Raw genomic sequence first — 16,870 nt, forward strand, 5'->3', positions numbered from 1 at the left:
ATTATACTTCATCCCACATCATATCATCTCATCTCATTTAATTTCATTTTCATTTCGATTTCATTTCATGCCGTGTTTCATATTCATCAATATCATTTCATTACATAATATCATTTTTTATACAAAAAAGTTTCATTAAAATTAAAATAAGACTTGACCTAAAAGGTCTTAGTTACCAGGTCATAAAATCCCTTAAAAAAAAGTTTACTTGACGGTTTGGCATGCTTTGACGTATGTCGAAAACCACCACAGTATTTCCGATTACCATTCCCTATATCAAGTTATTAATATACGTGTCGTGAGTAGGTATTTTATGAAAAAGCGACTTGAAGTACCTAGTGCGATTCCCCTTAAATTCACGATCATAGATAAATGCGCTCAACTAATAATCTATTTATTAATACGTGAAGGAAAAACTTTGTATCCCTTTTTACGAAAATTGCGCGGACGGAGGAGTATGAAATTTCCCACGCTTATAGAGAATATAGAGAAGGAGTGCAGAATGTTAATATTTTTTTAAATTATGCCTAAAAAATACATTAAATCAATAAAAAAAAACATTACAAACAATGTATTTGACACACACACATATTATTTATACTCTATGTTTATTGTCAAACTTTTGTTATTGCTTAAAGTCTGTGGTCAAATTGAAAATAGATTAGTATTGTTTATCTTTAATATTATTTGTCTACAGTGTAGTCTTGGCGAGATCTGTGATTATAGAAGTATAATAGTTTTTGACAATTGAACCATAATAATGTTCAACCTTAGAATTTCTGTTAATTATAGTTGAATTTCGACTACTGCGGGATCACTAGTTAATATAAATAAACGTATTGTATGATGAGCGGGGCTGAGCACAATCCAGTGTACGAGGCTCACGGTTCACAGCGATTCGTTTAGCGATCGAATGATTTTGCATCACTGCAAAACAGAATTCATTCTTCAGTACCTTTGTCTGGTTCATTACGGAACGTCGCGCGTTCGTTTCTCTCACGTGAGCTTTTTAAGCGGACAATTACAAAAGCTCTCACAATGGAATCGTTAGCAGACCATTGTGCTGATTGAATACTTGTTTTAAACGCGTTCAATCATCGCTTGGACATTATTAAGTACAATTAAAAATATATAGGGTGGTCTATTATCTATTTTTACTTTTCTTTACATTGCTCGCTTGAACATTACTAATGTACAGGGGGATGATTACTTTTTTTTCCTACTTAAGCTGATAGCCTTGAGAGGCTATTTCAGCGTAACGTTAACTAGGAGGTGAGCTCACGGGGCTCAAACCGAAGTGATGCTAACACTGACCCTAGCTAGAGCAGTGCTTCGCAGAATCTACCACCGGATCGGAAACGCGACCCACTGAGAAGATCCGGCGAGAAACTCAGTGGGCTGTGTCTATGGGTTACTTCGCTCGTCGAGCCCTTCGTTGCAAGCGACGGGTTCGACGAGGACGATGACCGGTGCTTGAGGTACCTAAAAGCAAAGTTAGTGGATCGGGAGGATCCGAAATGACGTGTTTTGGACGACGTCGACTGCTTTCCATTCTGTTCGCAGGATCGGGAATGTTCAATCATCGCTTGGACATTACTAGTACAATTAAAAATATATAGGGTGGTCTATTATCTATTTTTACTTTTCTTTACATTGCTCGCTTGAACATTACAAATGTACAGGGTGATGATCTACTATTTAAACTTTAATATTGCTTAGACGTGTGAACGAGCACACGGTCCGCCTGCTGTCAAGTGGTTACTGGAGCCCAAAGACATCTACAACGTAAATGCGCCACCCACCTTGAGATATAAGTTCCAAGGTCTCAGTATAGTTACAACGGCTACCTCACCCTTCAAACCGAAACGCATTACTGCTTCACGGCAGAAATGGGCAGGGTGGTGGTACCTACCCGTGCGTTCCGGTGGCGTCTTGGTGTCTTTAAAGATAATTGCATTATCGGTATAAAATATAATCTGCCCATCTGGTGCAATAATAGAACTTGAATCCGACTGTTTCAACTTATCTTCGTTATTGAAAACTGTCCCCTCTTGTTCAGACAATAAGAGCGTAATACAATAACCATTTTTATTTATTTAAAAGACCAGCTAGCCTATTCGCAATTATACTAAAAACGCTTTTGTCGCGAATACAAAGAGATTTGTTTCATGAACCCGTCGGATGTATTTTCGTAACATTAATCATAACGGTTTTAAATTGTTCCACGTTCGCTCGCGCTGACACGACACTCCGAGTTACATTGGTCTTGACGAGATAACAGAGAAACGTTTTCAGCTTTTTTGCAAATTAGATTATATTTACAGTATGTGTAAATTATAGTAAACTATCGACCCGCTCTCGATTCGCTTCGGGAATCGTTATTATTGATCTTACTGAAGTGAAGCTTCTTTAGAATCGTTGTGATTTCAAACTCGATGAAACGAAATGAAACGAAACGAAAAAATAAGTGTGCCGCGATTGGCTTGCCGAAGCGGCTCCGAGCGGCGCCGACAAATCACGAAGCGCTCCACACGGTCTCGCGTCCCCGACTAGTTCAGTGTGTTTACGACGTCCGTGCACGCTGTCGTGGCTCTCGGAGCGCCCTGAGATACTTTTATTTCTATTTAGTTTGTTATCAACAGATGTCGCTGCACGTAAATTCAACAATTCCTGAATCGCGGTGACGAGACGTTACACAGTTGATAGACGTTCTCGTATTTCTCTTGCTAAATCATACCTATCTGCCGTAGGGATACCGTGATCATGCAGGCGGTTCCCCCATTACACTGCGGAGTGGTTGACCCTTGCGATTATTTTTATTTTTTATAAGTTTCACTTTTACCGTGTGTGACTTGACTTGCACACACAAACATTTTTGAATTTTCTTTTATACAAAACTGATCATGACAGCAAAAAGAACGTAATAATACAAAAAAATCAATCTTTCCTCTTCTCGTATTCATTGTTCACTATTTTGGCGATAATAGCTTAGAAATACTGGTGGTAGGACCTCTTGTGAGTATGCACGGGTGTGTACCACCATCCTACCTATTTCTGCCGTGAAGCAGTAATCCGTTACGGTTTGAAGGGTGGGGCAGCCGTTGTAACTATACTAGAGACGAGAGACCTTAGAACTTATATCTCAACGTGGGTGGCGGATTTACGTTGTAGGTGTCTATGGACTCCAGTAACCACTTAACAGCAACAGTATAAGCAATAAAAAAAACACGTACTACTACTAAAAAGGACCTAAAAACCATTAAATGCACTTGAATAGCGAAACTCCGTTAGATATTGTATTATAAAAACGATCCGTCTTTCTGTAACACGATACCGTTGCCAACGGACGTTAAGTGCCATTCTTGGTATGATTTGTTTGTTCGCGCGTCGAGTTACTTACTAAAACCATAAGATTATCTGTAAATTAACTCTGCGCGATCGATCTTTTCATGTTCAAAATTCGATAAGATGACAATGATATCCGAGCAAGATTTTTACGCTGCGAATTTTAAGCCATATCTTTCATTATAAGTTATTTGTGAAAATGCTTCGAGCGCTATCTTATGTAACATGATAGTAGGTATTGTATTGTTACGCCGGTAAGAGTAACGCCATCTATCGCCGAATAGTCGAACGAATATCGAAGGACCTAGTAACGCTTAGAACGCTCGAGAAGTACAACGCCATCTATTGTCAGATAGCGGAAACACAATACTAGAAATGTGTGGAATATTCTCGATAATTCTAGGGATGAGGTATGAACTATAAAAGCGTTTTAGAGATGGCACGCAATCAGTCAGTAATCGGAACTACACGAAGCGAAACAGCAAACGGGTCACCCGAAGCGAAGCGGAAGAAGCGAATTGAGAATTTTAAAGTGTTTATGATAAATAGAGTTTTAAGTTGTACTTTGATGGAACATTTATTTATTCCGAACCCTAGCGCGTAACACTAACAATACTTTCGAATAACCAGTTTAACCAGTTAGATAATTTGTTATCAAATATTATTAATGCTAATAACTTTGCACGGTAATCGGTTATCTTCAGCACTATCGTTATTTATTTAACGTATCGAGATTAGTTAACTTGGAAGTTAACTTCGTGGAACTCGCGAATTGAGTTTTTTAAAGTGTTTGTTGAGTGTTTTAAGTGTTCTAAGTGTTGAATACAGTTTTTAAGTTGTACTTTAGTAAAATTTTTATTTATCCCGAACCCCAGCGCGTAACAGTATCATTAAAATTTACTCATCTATAATGACAGCTACCCCCCACATTAAATTTTTAGGCTCGATCGGATAAAGGCCATGCAAACGAACCCACGCTCTGGTATAAGTCGGCACAATTCGCTCGGTATAATTCGTCATAAAGTTATTATTATTTACGAATCAAACAGAGGGTCTTGCTTGTCTTCCATTATCATCGCTGGAAGACTGGTGGTAGGACCTCTTGTGAGTCCGCGCGGGTAGGTACTGTTACATATGCCCCTCAACAATAACGTAATATAAATAATAATGCAGACTAAAGCATTCTTGAATGCATTGTCTCTATATAAAGACGATATATTGCAAAAGCGCGGCAGAACAGATTTGGCTTGAGTAGCGGAAACACACATCATTTGTACTACTTCTTTAATAAAATAAACTCCGTGCCAGTCACCGTGTCCTTTTTTAAAAAGAGCTCCTGGACCCACCCCGTAACAGTACCACCACGCTGCCTATTTCTGGCGTGAAGCAGTAATGCGTTTCGGTTTGAAGGGCGGGGCAGCCGTTGTAACTATACTTGAGACCTTAGAACTTATATCTCAAGGTGGGTGGCGCATTTACGTTGTGGATGTCTATGGGCTCCAGTAACCACTTAACCGCAGGTGAGCTGTGAGCTCGTCCACCCATCTGAGCAATAAAGAAAAAGACTAGCTTGCATCTGATCAGAAATACCTAAAGTCGATACATCCGCGTCGCAATTACGTAAAATGTTGAAGATACCAAAACGAATCTACTGATTTCGCGAACAGAACATTCCCGTAGGATTGCAAATTAATAGTTTCTGCTACTAGTATGATACTAATCATAGTTTGAAGAAAGTTTTCGCCCATCCACTGGGTGTCATCGCTCATAGATAAACCATTTACTGGTGGTAGGACGTCTTGTGCGTCCACACTGGTAGGTACCACCACCCTGCCTTTTTATGCCGTGAAGCAGTATTGCATTTCGATTTGGGGGAAGGGGGGATGTGGCATTGACGTGATTGACATCTATTGTCTCGGGTGACCACTTAACACCAAGCGGGCCGTGAACTCGTTCACCCGTCTTTACAATAAATAAATAAAAAATGTTTTCCGACATTTCCGACCGATTCAATAATAGCTAATCTTACAGAACGGCATTCAATAAAACATGGCGCTATCTTCAAAGCACAGAATAGGACATGAGTTACTACTTCTCACTCCGAGCGAATACCGCGGGGAGCACGCCGCACAGTGGGTCGATACTATGATTTTAGTGACTTAGGGACCAATTTTGTTTTTTAAGATTTTTCTTTACGTAGATAGATAGAGCTCGTTAATCTCAATAATAATTGTTTTGGGCAAAAATTACAAAAACTTTATAGTTTGGTCAGAAAAATGTGTTTTGTGATTTTTTTGTATGGAGCGGGTCACATTAAATTAAATTCCTGCTAAGTACCGTGAGGTCCCGCTTTGAAACTTTATTTTTCTTACACCTTGTCTAGTCTACTATCATTTGATGCTTTGAACATGTGCATAAAGTTGCAACTCTGCCAAATAAATGGATCGAAAAAAATGAATAAATACATAGAATAAAAACCTTTATTTTTATTTTCGTAAGTGCTTTTAAGTTAAATTTGATATGGATTAGTAAGTACAAGCACGCAACAATACCCATAATTACATAATACCTAACAAAAATACATTTAGTAGGTCTCTAATTAATCAATCTCTGTAATTATTAGGATAGTTAACATTAGTTACTGAGGATAATTAGTTAAGCAGCCATTACTGGGTAGTAGAAAATATAGTAAACATTTGTGTCTCTCTGGAAGTATAAAGTGACCATATTTATTATATACTAACTAGTGTTCGTTTATTCGTACTACTACTAACATCTTGTGATTGTCGTCGTGATCTTCCTTTTTCCGTCATAATTGATAATTTTATTAACAATTTAGGATTATTTATGATTTTAAGAGAGCAACTACAGTCACTGTCTGATAATAAAAAACTTTCAATTCCTACAAAATCAAATGAACGTGACCGAAGAGAAAAGTGTTGAGCCCAAAAATTCTGTACGCACTTTTGTTCAAATATAAGTGCAATATGGAAACGAAGTAGTAGCATGTTAGCACAGTTTATAAGAAAAAAATGTGATTAGTTCGAATGTGCAATAAACTGGCCCGAAGGCATGATACCTGAAGATATCAACACTGTACAGGAAAAGCTCGAGATTTCTAATACTGAAGATGTTGAAAATGTACCACGCTCTAATGTACTACAGAAGCCTCGACATCTACTTTTACACCTCGAAAACCTTTTGAAGAATTGGGATCCAGGCACATTGAACAAATTTACCAATCGCTTTCGTTATCTCCGGATTAAATGAAAGCTACTACAGTTGCTAGTTTGAGAAACACTGGAAATGAAGATGTAGGAGAAATAATGAACCATTTGTCAAATCACCCCGAAGATCTAGAAAAAGATAAGGAGTGTTTAAGTACAAGTAAAGTGAAAAGTAGTACATATTCTCCCGATAAGGCACTATTAGTTTCACTTAAATTAAGTAAGGGGCAGTATATAAATCTAAGAGAAGCAGCAAGTGAAAATGGGTCCGATTTATGCCCTTCTTAACATAAAATTAAGCAAGAAAAAACCAAATGTTATACAGGGAAAGACGAGGTAATTATTAATGAAGAACGAGCTGCTATTAAAATGCAAGCATTACTAAGCTTGGCGGTATATAGGCTTTTAAATGTGATTACTTCGGATTTGGACTCGGCAAGAGAGCTACTGCTTATAAGCAAATAGGCTTTGATAGAGCCCCAGGTCAAAGTAATTATAAACAAAAGACTGAAACAGAGTTTGGTGATTCATCTATTTTCTTGACCAGTCTAGTTCCTATAAGGCTTCAGAAATTTGATGGAACAATTGTTTGGGAAAACGACCTACCCTCATCAACTTTTTGTTGCCGTCCAATAATGTTTAAATTTATAAAAGAAACGCAGTCAACAGTGGCAATTATAAAAGCTAGCATAACAGAAGAAATAGAAAGACTTCAGCCATCAAAAATCAAACAAGTTGAAGTTAAGCATCAATTGCACATGACGATGATAGACAGCAAAATAACCTCATATTTTTCAGAAACATTTTCTGCTGTCTGTGATATTTGCAAAGCAAAACCGTCAGACTTTTTTGAAGTCACTTGCTTATCAAAGAGAAAATAATGAAGAATTATTCCAGTATGGAATGCCATCTTTACATGCCTGGATAAGACGCATGGAGTGCTTACTTCATATCGGTAAATATAATTTTATTACTTCACTTTTTTTTCATCCTATGTAGTTTCCTGTGAGATTATTTTTTAAAAGACATTTTTTTGTTTGCGTCTAATCGTTTGGACTTCAAGAAATGGAGTTGCAAGGGGCGATGACTAAGAAAAAATATCAATCAGAAAGAAATACCTTAAGCGTTTAAAAAGGAATACGGTTTACTTATAGATGTTGTCAAGCAAGAAGTAGGAACAACCAATGATGGCAATACTGCCAGAAGATTTTTCAGGAATGCAGAAGGAACAGCCCGCATAACAGGAATACGTAAAGATTTAATAGAGAGGTTTCACGTGATTCTTCAGACTGTTGCATCTGGAGAGCGCGTGGATCTTTCCAATTTTTCCGAGTTTTGTAGATATACTGCAGAATTGTATATTAATTCATATCCCTAGTATTATATGCCTTCCAGTATCCATAAATTGTTGGCACATGGCAGTGATATACAATAATAAAAAGCTTTGCCTTTCGTGCCATTCCTATAGGTAAACTGTCGGAAGAGGCAGCGGAAGCTCGCAATAAAGATTTTCGGAAATATACAGAGAGTTGTTATTTTAGAAAGATAAGTAGACTGCCGACTAATGAGGATATTTTACACAATCTTCTTTTGGCTTCTTATCTAAAGATCGAATGGTGAAGCAAAATATATAATACTTAGAGAGATTGATTAATTAAGACCTACTAAATGAATTTTTGTTAGGTATTATGTAATTATAGGTATTGTTGCGTGCTTGTACTTACTAATCCATATCAAATTTAAATTAAAAGCACTTACGAAAATAAAAATAAAGATTTTTATTCTATGTATTTATTCATTTTTTTCGATCCATTTATTTGGCAGAGTTGCAACTTTATGCACATGTTCAAAGCATCAAATGATAGTAGACTAGACAAGGTGTAAGAAAAATAAAGTTTCAAAGCGGGACCTCACGGTACTTAGCAGGAATTTAATTCAATGTGACCCGCGCCATACAAAAAAATCACAAAACACATTTTTCTGACCAAACTATAAAGTTTTTGTAATTTTTGCCCAAAACAATTATTATTGAGATTAACGAGCTCTATCTATCTACGTAAAAAAAATTGTTAAAAAATTAAGTTGGTCCCTAAGTCACTCAAATCATAGTATCGACCCACTGTGCGCCGGCGCCGCGGGAAATATCTGTTATTTATATTCATACTGTATTTGTAAGTTACATGTTGCTTGTTCCATATTCACGTATGTGAAACTGGTGAGCCTAATTTAAACCTAATTTTACTGGTGGTAGAACGTCTTGTGAGTCCGCACGGGTAGGTACCACCACCCCGCCTATTTCGGCCGTGAAGCAGTAATGCGTTTCGATTTGTAGGGTGGGGTAGCCGTTGCAATTATACTGAGACCTTAGACCTTAAATCTCAAGGTGGGTGGCGGCATTTACGTTGTAAATGTCTATGGGCTCCGGTAACCACTTAACACCAGGTGGGCTGTGAGCTCGTCCACCCATCTAAGCAATAAAAAAACACATAAAATGCAATCGCGGGCAAAAGCTATAGTAGTTCAATATAATATAATATAAATATTTTTTGGTACTCACCTTAGCGAATTCAATTTTGAGTGTGCAGCATCCCGAGTATATGTCGCAGCCGTGTAGTGCTTCTTTTGCTCTCGTCGCTGATTCCACGCTTTCAAACTTGTGACCACGAGTTAAGGAATTCATTTCATCGTCAACGTACACACACACATACACACAGACATTCTTTCTTTTATTTCCCAACCTATTCGCTGACAGTCTAAGGGGCTATTCCAGATACCTGCTCTGAGGAATTGTTCGAGATGACACCGTCATCTCGTTTATACCATCGCACCGCCCGCCACCGGAGTAGAGTTCATCCATACTACCTGGAGCCACTGCGATCATCCACGGTGCGTTTCCAGAGGTCTTTTTTGCCACGTACCATCCGGCTATGGAATGAGCTCCCCTCCACGGTGTTTCCCGAGCGCTATGACATGTCCTTCTTCAAATGAGGCTTGTGGAGAGTACTTAACGGTAGGCAGCGGCTTGACTCTGCCTCCGGCATTGCAGAAGTCCATGGGCGATGGTAACCACTCACCATTAGTTGGGCCCTATGCTCATCTGCCTACAAAGGCAATAAAAAAAAAAGATGCGCTGTGACTAGTAGGTGAGCTCACGGACTCAACTTGAAAAAGTGTGCTAACACTGGCCCTACCAAGAGCAGTGCTTCGCAGAATCTACCACCGGATTGCAATCGCGAACCATTAAAAAGATCCGACGAGAAACTCGGTGGATTTACAGATGTTTCCTGTGTCTTATGTTAACGGATTAAAGTATCTTATTTCTCAGTTTTACATCGGTACACTAATAATGATGTACATTGAGATGTACCTTGAGACATCAAGTCAAAATAAAAAGATTAATCTATCATCTAATCATAATATCAATAACAATTAGAGTATATTACACAATGTGTATGGTATAAATAAATAGGGAGATGGGTAAATTTACGATTTTTAATGGTTTTTGATTTTCATTACGCGGTGTGTTATTCCCTCATGAAATCAGTTGATATCGGACGTTTAACCCTTTAGAGCACAACTTATATGATATATAAATCTATATACCACAAGTACACAAGAGGTACACAAAAAGCTCGTCCATCCATCCGCATCAACAGGTGAAAGCTTCGCATAACATACTTCCACTCTCCCTAAAGATAAGCTTCATGATTTAAAAAAAAACACACATAATTAATTGAAATTAATCCTAACACTTTTTCAATTTTACCAAAACAAAAAACAATTCTATATTTAAATCATTGAAAATCAAGTTAAAAATGATTGAATCTATCTCAAAAGATACACAGAGAAGGAAGAGTAAAGTTTATAATACCCTAATTAAATATCGCCTATACGTTTTCTTTTGCAAAAAGGGATTTTTATTCAAATTAGTTCCGAGTTTTTCGGATGGAGATATCCAGTGGCGTTTGCGTTTTAAGGTAGTTGCGCGTCATGTACGGAGCGGGTAGCGGGTGTGTATAATTCTTTAGAAACTTTAGATGATCCTTATTTATTGTTTTGATTGATCTTACATCCATTTATACGGCATTTACAATTAATGTAAATAATTCACGATTCTAGACATAAGCGGAGCGATTAGCGTTTTCAACGACAAATACGTTATATTAAATTAGTATTTTATAGAAAACTCAACAATGGCTCAGATAAAGATTACGACGTTGAGTTTATTAAATCTGACGTTATAAGTACTAAGAAAAAGAGTGGTATGATGAAAACTAGCATTTAAAATAAACTTTATAAGAAATTAATAAATAAATCCAAAAAACGCTTTGTTCGTCATCGCGTCGTAACCCGAAATCGTTAAGGCGCACAAGGAAGTAGCATTTCAACAGTGAGGGGTGACTGAATAATCTTGATGACACTCAAACTTAGTCGCGTAAAAACATTTTCATATTCCGATATCCAACTCAAAAAACTGGTGTAACACATTAACGAGCGGACAGCGTTAATCTAACGTATCTTTAACACGGTTTTTGTTAGTTTCGCTTGCATGTAGGGCACCGGGAATCTTATAGCGTGTTTATATCCCACTTCAATGCGCCGGATTAGATTGTAATTTTGCTTGCTTCTTAAGGACCGATGATATAACACTGCTTTTTGTTTCTACTCAAGCTGATATGGCTGATATAGGCTATGTCAGCATAACCTAACAAATAGGTGAGCTCAAGTCTAACGACTATGCTAACATTAACCCTAGCAGGAGCAGTGCTTTGCAGAAACTACCACCGGGTCGGAAACGCGACCCCCTGAGAAGATCCGGCGAGAAACTCAGTGGGCTGTGTCTGTGGGTTAATTTACTCGCCGAGCCCTTCGTCGCAAACGACGAGTTCGACGCGAAGATAACACTGTACGATATAGCTCAGTCTTATTTGATTTTTAAGTTTTTAAGGGAATACTGATTTAGCGCCAACTCTGCTAATGATTTTACGACTGACTTTATTCAGACGTTGTACACACTGCAGCAACGCGCGGCGCTAGTGTCGCGCTTAGTTGATCGCACGAGTACCCGGCAAGTTGGCGGGAGATTTCAAAATTTAAATCCTAAAATCGAACAAATACAATAATTTATTAAGATCTTCTTTAGTTGTTTTGTATAATAAATTTTAATATCTATATATTAATACGTGAAGCAAAAACTTTGTATACCTTTTTACGAAATTTGCGCGGACGGAGGAGTATGAAATTTTCCATACTTATACAGAATATAGAGAAGAAGTGCACAATGCTAATATTTTTTTAAAATAATGCATAAAAGATACATTAAATTAATAAAGAAAACATAACACACACTACATACTATGTATTTGACGCACACACGCATGCATACTATTTATTGTCAAACTTTTGTTCTTGACGTCTGTTGTCAAATTGAGATTAAATATTGTTTGTCTTTATTAATATTTTTTATAGTGTAGTCTTGGCGAAATTTGTGATTATAGAAGTATAGAATACAATCATAATAGTGTACAAACTTACAATTCCAATTAATTATAGTCGAATTTTGACTACTGCGGGACCTCTAGTAATTATAATTAGTGATCATGTTCATAGCTATTATTAACAACGAGAGTAATGAAATATTTGTATTTTGTATATTCAGCACCCGAATAGTTTTATTTACAATGAAACTAAATACTTTGTTGATATATTATTTCTTGCTTTAAAATTATTAGATTTTTCTCAAATTCCAATGAACCAACTTAAAACAACTCAACTTTACATCGCTATAGAAGAAATTTTGCATATTTACGAAAGTGCTTTTTTTTTTTTTTTTTAAACTGCTAAACACTTAAAACCTAATTTTCCATAGATTAGTTTTTAGAAATCTATTCATGGATACCGAATTCGATTATAATCTACATTAGTTTCGATATTTGCGAAGTGAGGCAATGTTCTCTCCATCAAAATTGATTTGATTTCAAAAGCTACCTTGAAGGTTGAAGTGGTGACAAGAGTGACGACAGCCCTTGACGGATCATCTAATTGATAAAGATGTTCCGTTCTGTGTTCGAAATATAGGAATCTATGAATAAAAATGAATTGCTGTTCGTTAGTCTCGCTAAAACTCGAGAACGGCTGGACCGATTCGGCTTATTTTGGTCTTGAATTATTTGTGGAAGTCCAGGGAAGGTTTAAAAGGTAGTGCGCCTGTACAACAAAATCCCACAAGATGTTCAGAACCTACATATACATAGGTTTAAGAAAACTATTAAAGAACATCTGTGCAATAAAGCTTACTATAAAGTCAATGATTATCTAGAAGATTGCACAAAGTGGGAATGAGTTGCTCGTTCCGGGCATTTCAATATTGTAATAATTCTTATGTTATAATTACTTATTGTAAAAATGAATATTTAAAAAACCTAATATAAAAAAAAAAACTAATATTAAAAAAAAAAAAAATGTTTTTCCTTTGATGTGTCCCCTTGATGTGTCTTTTATTTATCGATTAAGGCACTACGAAGTCTGCCGGGTCAGCTAGTCAACAGTAAAACTTAAGATATTCGTTCGTTCTTTGTACAATATCGAATGAACGCAGATATGTAGGAGCTCCACGATCCACGACAGACTGACTGCGTTATCTCTTCACTTTTGTTCGTAACGATCTCGTTTTTACAGGACTTACCGTGATTCGTTTAAGAGTTTCATTTTCTTTTGATAAAATTTCTTACTCGCTTCAAGAGTGGCTTTGAAAATTTCATTTTGCTATTTTCACTTCAAAGTTTCTCTGGATTTCTTTTTACACGTTTTTATTATATAAGTTATGTGTCGAATATGGCTTTGAATTCTTTAATTTAAAAATGTTTTGAATTTATTAACTTCAAAGATGTTTCTCAATTTAAATTCCGTCCACTCCCTATTATATTAAGCTGTATTTATTTATTTTGATTTTCGAACCACAGTTATATAGAAATATTATGTTAAAAATGTGTAATTAAGTGCTCTCTGTGGAGCGCTTCTCACAGTTACAAGAAACCACTAAATACTAATTCAATCAAAAACAAAATGTATCTCAACGACCTATCTATACATATAAATAAAATTAGAGTGTCTGTTCGTAATATTGAAATAACCACTTTTTACTACATGCATATGAATATATATACGGTACATACACCAAAATAACATTTTTTACAATTTTTGTCTGTCTGTCTGTTTGTCTGTTTGTTCCGGCTAATCTCTGGAACGGCTGGACCGATTTTGATGAGACTTTCATTAATAGGTAGCTGATGATATAAGGATTAACTTAGGCTTTTTTTTACTTTTTTAGATTGGCTTCGCCCGCGGCGTCACCTGCAGTTATTGTAGTACCGCACGCAACATGGCGTGACTCGCCTATCAATAATAAAATTTAATGTTTCCGAAGCGAAGCGAAGGCGGGTCGCTAGTCGTAAATAAATTACTAGAAAAGAATTTCGAGTATATTTGTCTCTTTTTTGTTACCTTCGTATATATGTGAGGTCTAGACAGATGGCCAACAGAAGTGCACGTGTGAACGGGCCTCCTCAATATCGAAAACGGGAGGAATTCCTTGAGGAGATTTTTTTTTAACTTGCCTAATCGTTGGTATTATTGATGCATCTAAGGTGCTATTCCAACTTCGCGCGGACGGGTAGTGAGCTCACGGGCTCAATCTGAGAGAATTGCCAACACTACCCCTAGCAAGACCAGCGCTTTGCTGAATCTACTACCGGATCGGAATCGCGACCCACTGAGAAGATCCGGCGAGAAACTCAGTGGGCTGTGTCTATGGGCTAGTTTGCGTGTCGAACGTTATCTTCGTTGGAGGATATTTCATTGCCCCCTGCACCTCGAAGGATTGCGACATATATTTATATCTTCATTTCGGTGCCATAATGAGTCGTCAGCTGCTCCCTTGGCTTAGAGGTATCAATTTTTTCCCTACTAATAAGTTCGAATCTCCTTTTTCCCACATGATGGTGAGTGGTTACCGTCGCTCATGGACTTCAGCAATGCCAGGGGCAGAGCCAAGCCGCTGCCTACCGCTACTGCCTCCTTCCTATATAATCCCCCACTCTTACTTACCACACGCTCATTTCGATCTGTATTACGCACGCACGCAGTCAGCCACGTGTGCCTCTTATAACTCAACCAAACGATTATTCACCGACAAAACTATTTTAATCGTAAATCAACGAGATTTTAATATCGGTACCGTATTTATTTGTACTACTATTATTAATAGTTCGTACGATTTAGAACGAGGTTAGAATGTGTTATGCGTTTGGGATACGATATATCGTGCTTCGTGTTTACGATTACTAAAAATGAATATATTCTGTTTTTTTATTGCTCGAGTAGGCGAGCATACGGTCCCCTTGAAGGTAAGTGGTTAACGTCGCTCATGGACGTCAGCAACGCCAGCGGCAGGGCCAAGCCGCTGCTTACCGCTTAATAATCTCCACAAGCCTCGTTTGTAGAAGGACAGGTCATAGTGCTCAGAAAACACCGCTCATTCCAAAACCGGATGGTTCGTGGCAAATATGATCTCTGGAAACACACTGTGGATGAACACATTGGCTCCAGGTAATATGGATGAACTCTATTCCGGTGGCGGGCGGTGCGATGTCAAAAACGAGATGATGGTATCATCTCAGAAAATTCCTTAGAGCACTCCCCATGGAGCATACGGTACGAAATACAGAGGGAACCGAAGTCCCTCCGAAGACCCAGAAGTTCCAAACGATCCGTGAGAATGGTATTATCGACAACCCGAACGGCTTTCTTTTGTATGGAGTCAAATGGAAGTAGCTGGTATTTATAATTCTGTGGAAATTTCAAAGAAAATCATCGACAGAATATCAATTATTAATTACATATGTGTGTTATTTCTTAAGTTCAAAATTTTCCTTTAGAATTTTCTGATTTATTTCACCTTGCTTATTCTGTAAGACAATGTCTTTATTGATACAGTTTCGCAGGTCCAAAAGACATATTTGTTCAGTTGCTCAAACACAATGGTAAAACGTACGTAACGGATATATTGTCCATTGTCCATTGTTTCTCAAAATCAAATTCAATTATTCATTATCCATATTCTTAAATTTCGATTACCTCATTTTATCAAATAAAAATTTATTTTCAAAAAATGATTTAACGACACGACAAATCGTAATTCAAATGGATCAATCAATCCTTGTCTTGCTCCCCGCACGCGCGCATCGAAATAGCTCAACCTATTACGCTGTGATTCATAAAGAAATCTAAATATTTTAATGTTGAAAAATCACAAGACGTCCCAGCTAGTAACGTATTTATCATCGATAGTAAATAAATAAAAAAACTCATCTCAATTGAAATATCACAATTTCAACGTCTACTGTAAAATTTGGAAGGAAGACTAAAATGCAATCTACACAAAGTAAACTTTGAAAATAAATGGAATTTTTTATTATTGGTTGAATTATGGATGAATGAATGGTAAATTATATAATATTACTAGCTGACCCGGCAAACATTGTTTTGCCATATATAAGATTTCTAGGGAATTTCTAGTGTAGAAAAAAAAACTAACTTATTGTAAGTGTGTAAGGATGTGGTAAATGAGTGAAAGAGGTGTGCTGCAGTGCTGTGAACGATGAGGGAATATATAATAAAAATAACAAAACCTCATTCAACCACATAATACCTCATTTTAACAAAAATAATGTCCAAATAAAAAAAAATATGTTAGGGGTGGACAACCCTAATCACTTAGGGGTATGAAAAATAGATAGTAGCCGATTCTCAGGCTTACTGAATATGCATAAAAAATTTCATGAGAATCGGTCAAGCTGTTTCGGAGGAGTGTGGGAACGAACATTGTGACACGAGAATTTTATATATTAGATAATATCTTGCACTGCACTAAAATTCGCATGTCAAATAATTTTCACTATGCTTAGCGAATAAATGATTTCTTTCTTTCTTTCTTTCTTCTTTCTTTCTTTCAAGATTGATAACGTTTTAACGGGTTCAGTTTTAAAAACGCTATAAATTACAAAACTTTATTTCATGAAATCTTTAAGTTTCTTTTTAGTGTCCGATATGATTACGATACTCATCCGATATGCCGATATCGTCACACTTCTACATTTTTATGGCCGTTTATAACTAATCGAGTGTATGGCCTAACTGATAGTTGGTGACATCCTTTAGACTTGATCCACTATTTTAGTATTTGACTACGTGACATAAGTTATGCCATTTAATCATTAACACTAAACATGTCGAAACCC

The 16,870-nt window shown here is 36.9% G+C and overlaps 2 protein-coding genes across 3 annotated transcripts in view; one reads left to right on the top strand and one right to left on the bottom strand.

The window, feature by feature from the left end:
• LOC101737713 (uncharacterized) overlaps nucleotides 1-16,870 on the top strand; it is a 232,945-nt gene that overhangs the window by 191,340 nt on the left and 24,735 nt on the right. The gene's annotated exons all lie outside the window — the stretch shown is intronic.
• The window catches only part of LOC101738381 (heterogeneous nuclear ribonucleoprotein L), a 413,691-nt gene that overhangs the window by 67,265 nt on the left and 329,556 nt on the right, over nucleotides 1-16,870 (bottom strand). For both annotated transcript variants that reach the window (XM_012688329.4, XM_004923677.5), the window contains exon 4: nucleotides 9,130-9,226. In XM_012688329.4, the coding sequence (XP_012543783.1) occupies nucleotides 9,130-9,226 (97 nt within the window). The remainder of the gene's footprint in view (nucleotides 1-9,129; nucleotides 9,227-16,870) is intronic.

Source organism: Bombyx mori, chromosome 24, assembly GCF_030269925.1.
Source record: "Bombyx mori chromosome 24, ASM3026992v2".
Taxonomy (NCBI): Eukaryota; Metazoa; Arthropoda; class Insecta; order Lepidoptera; family Bombycidae; genus Bombyx; species Bombyx mori.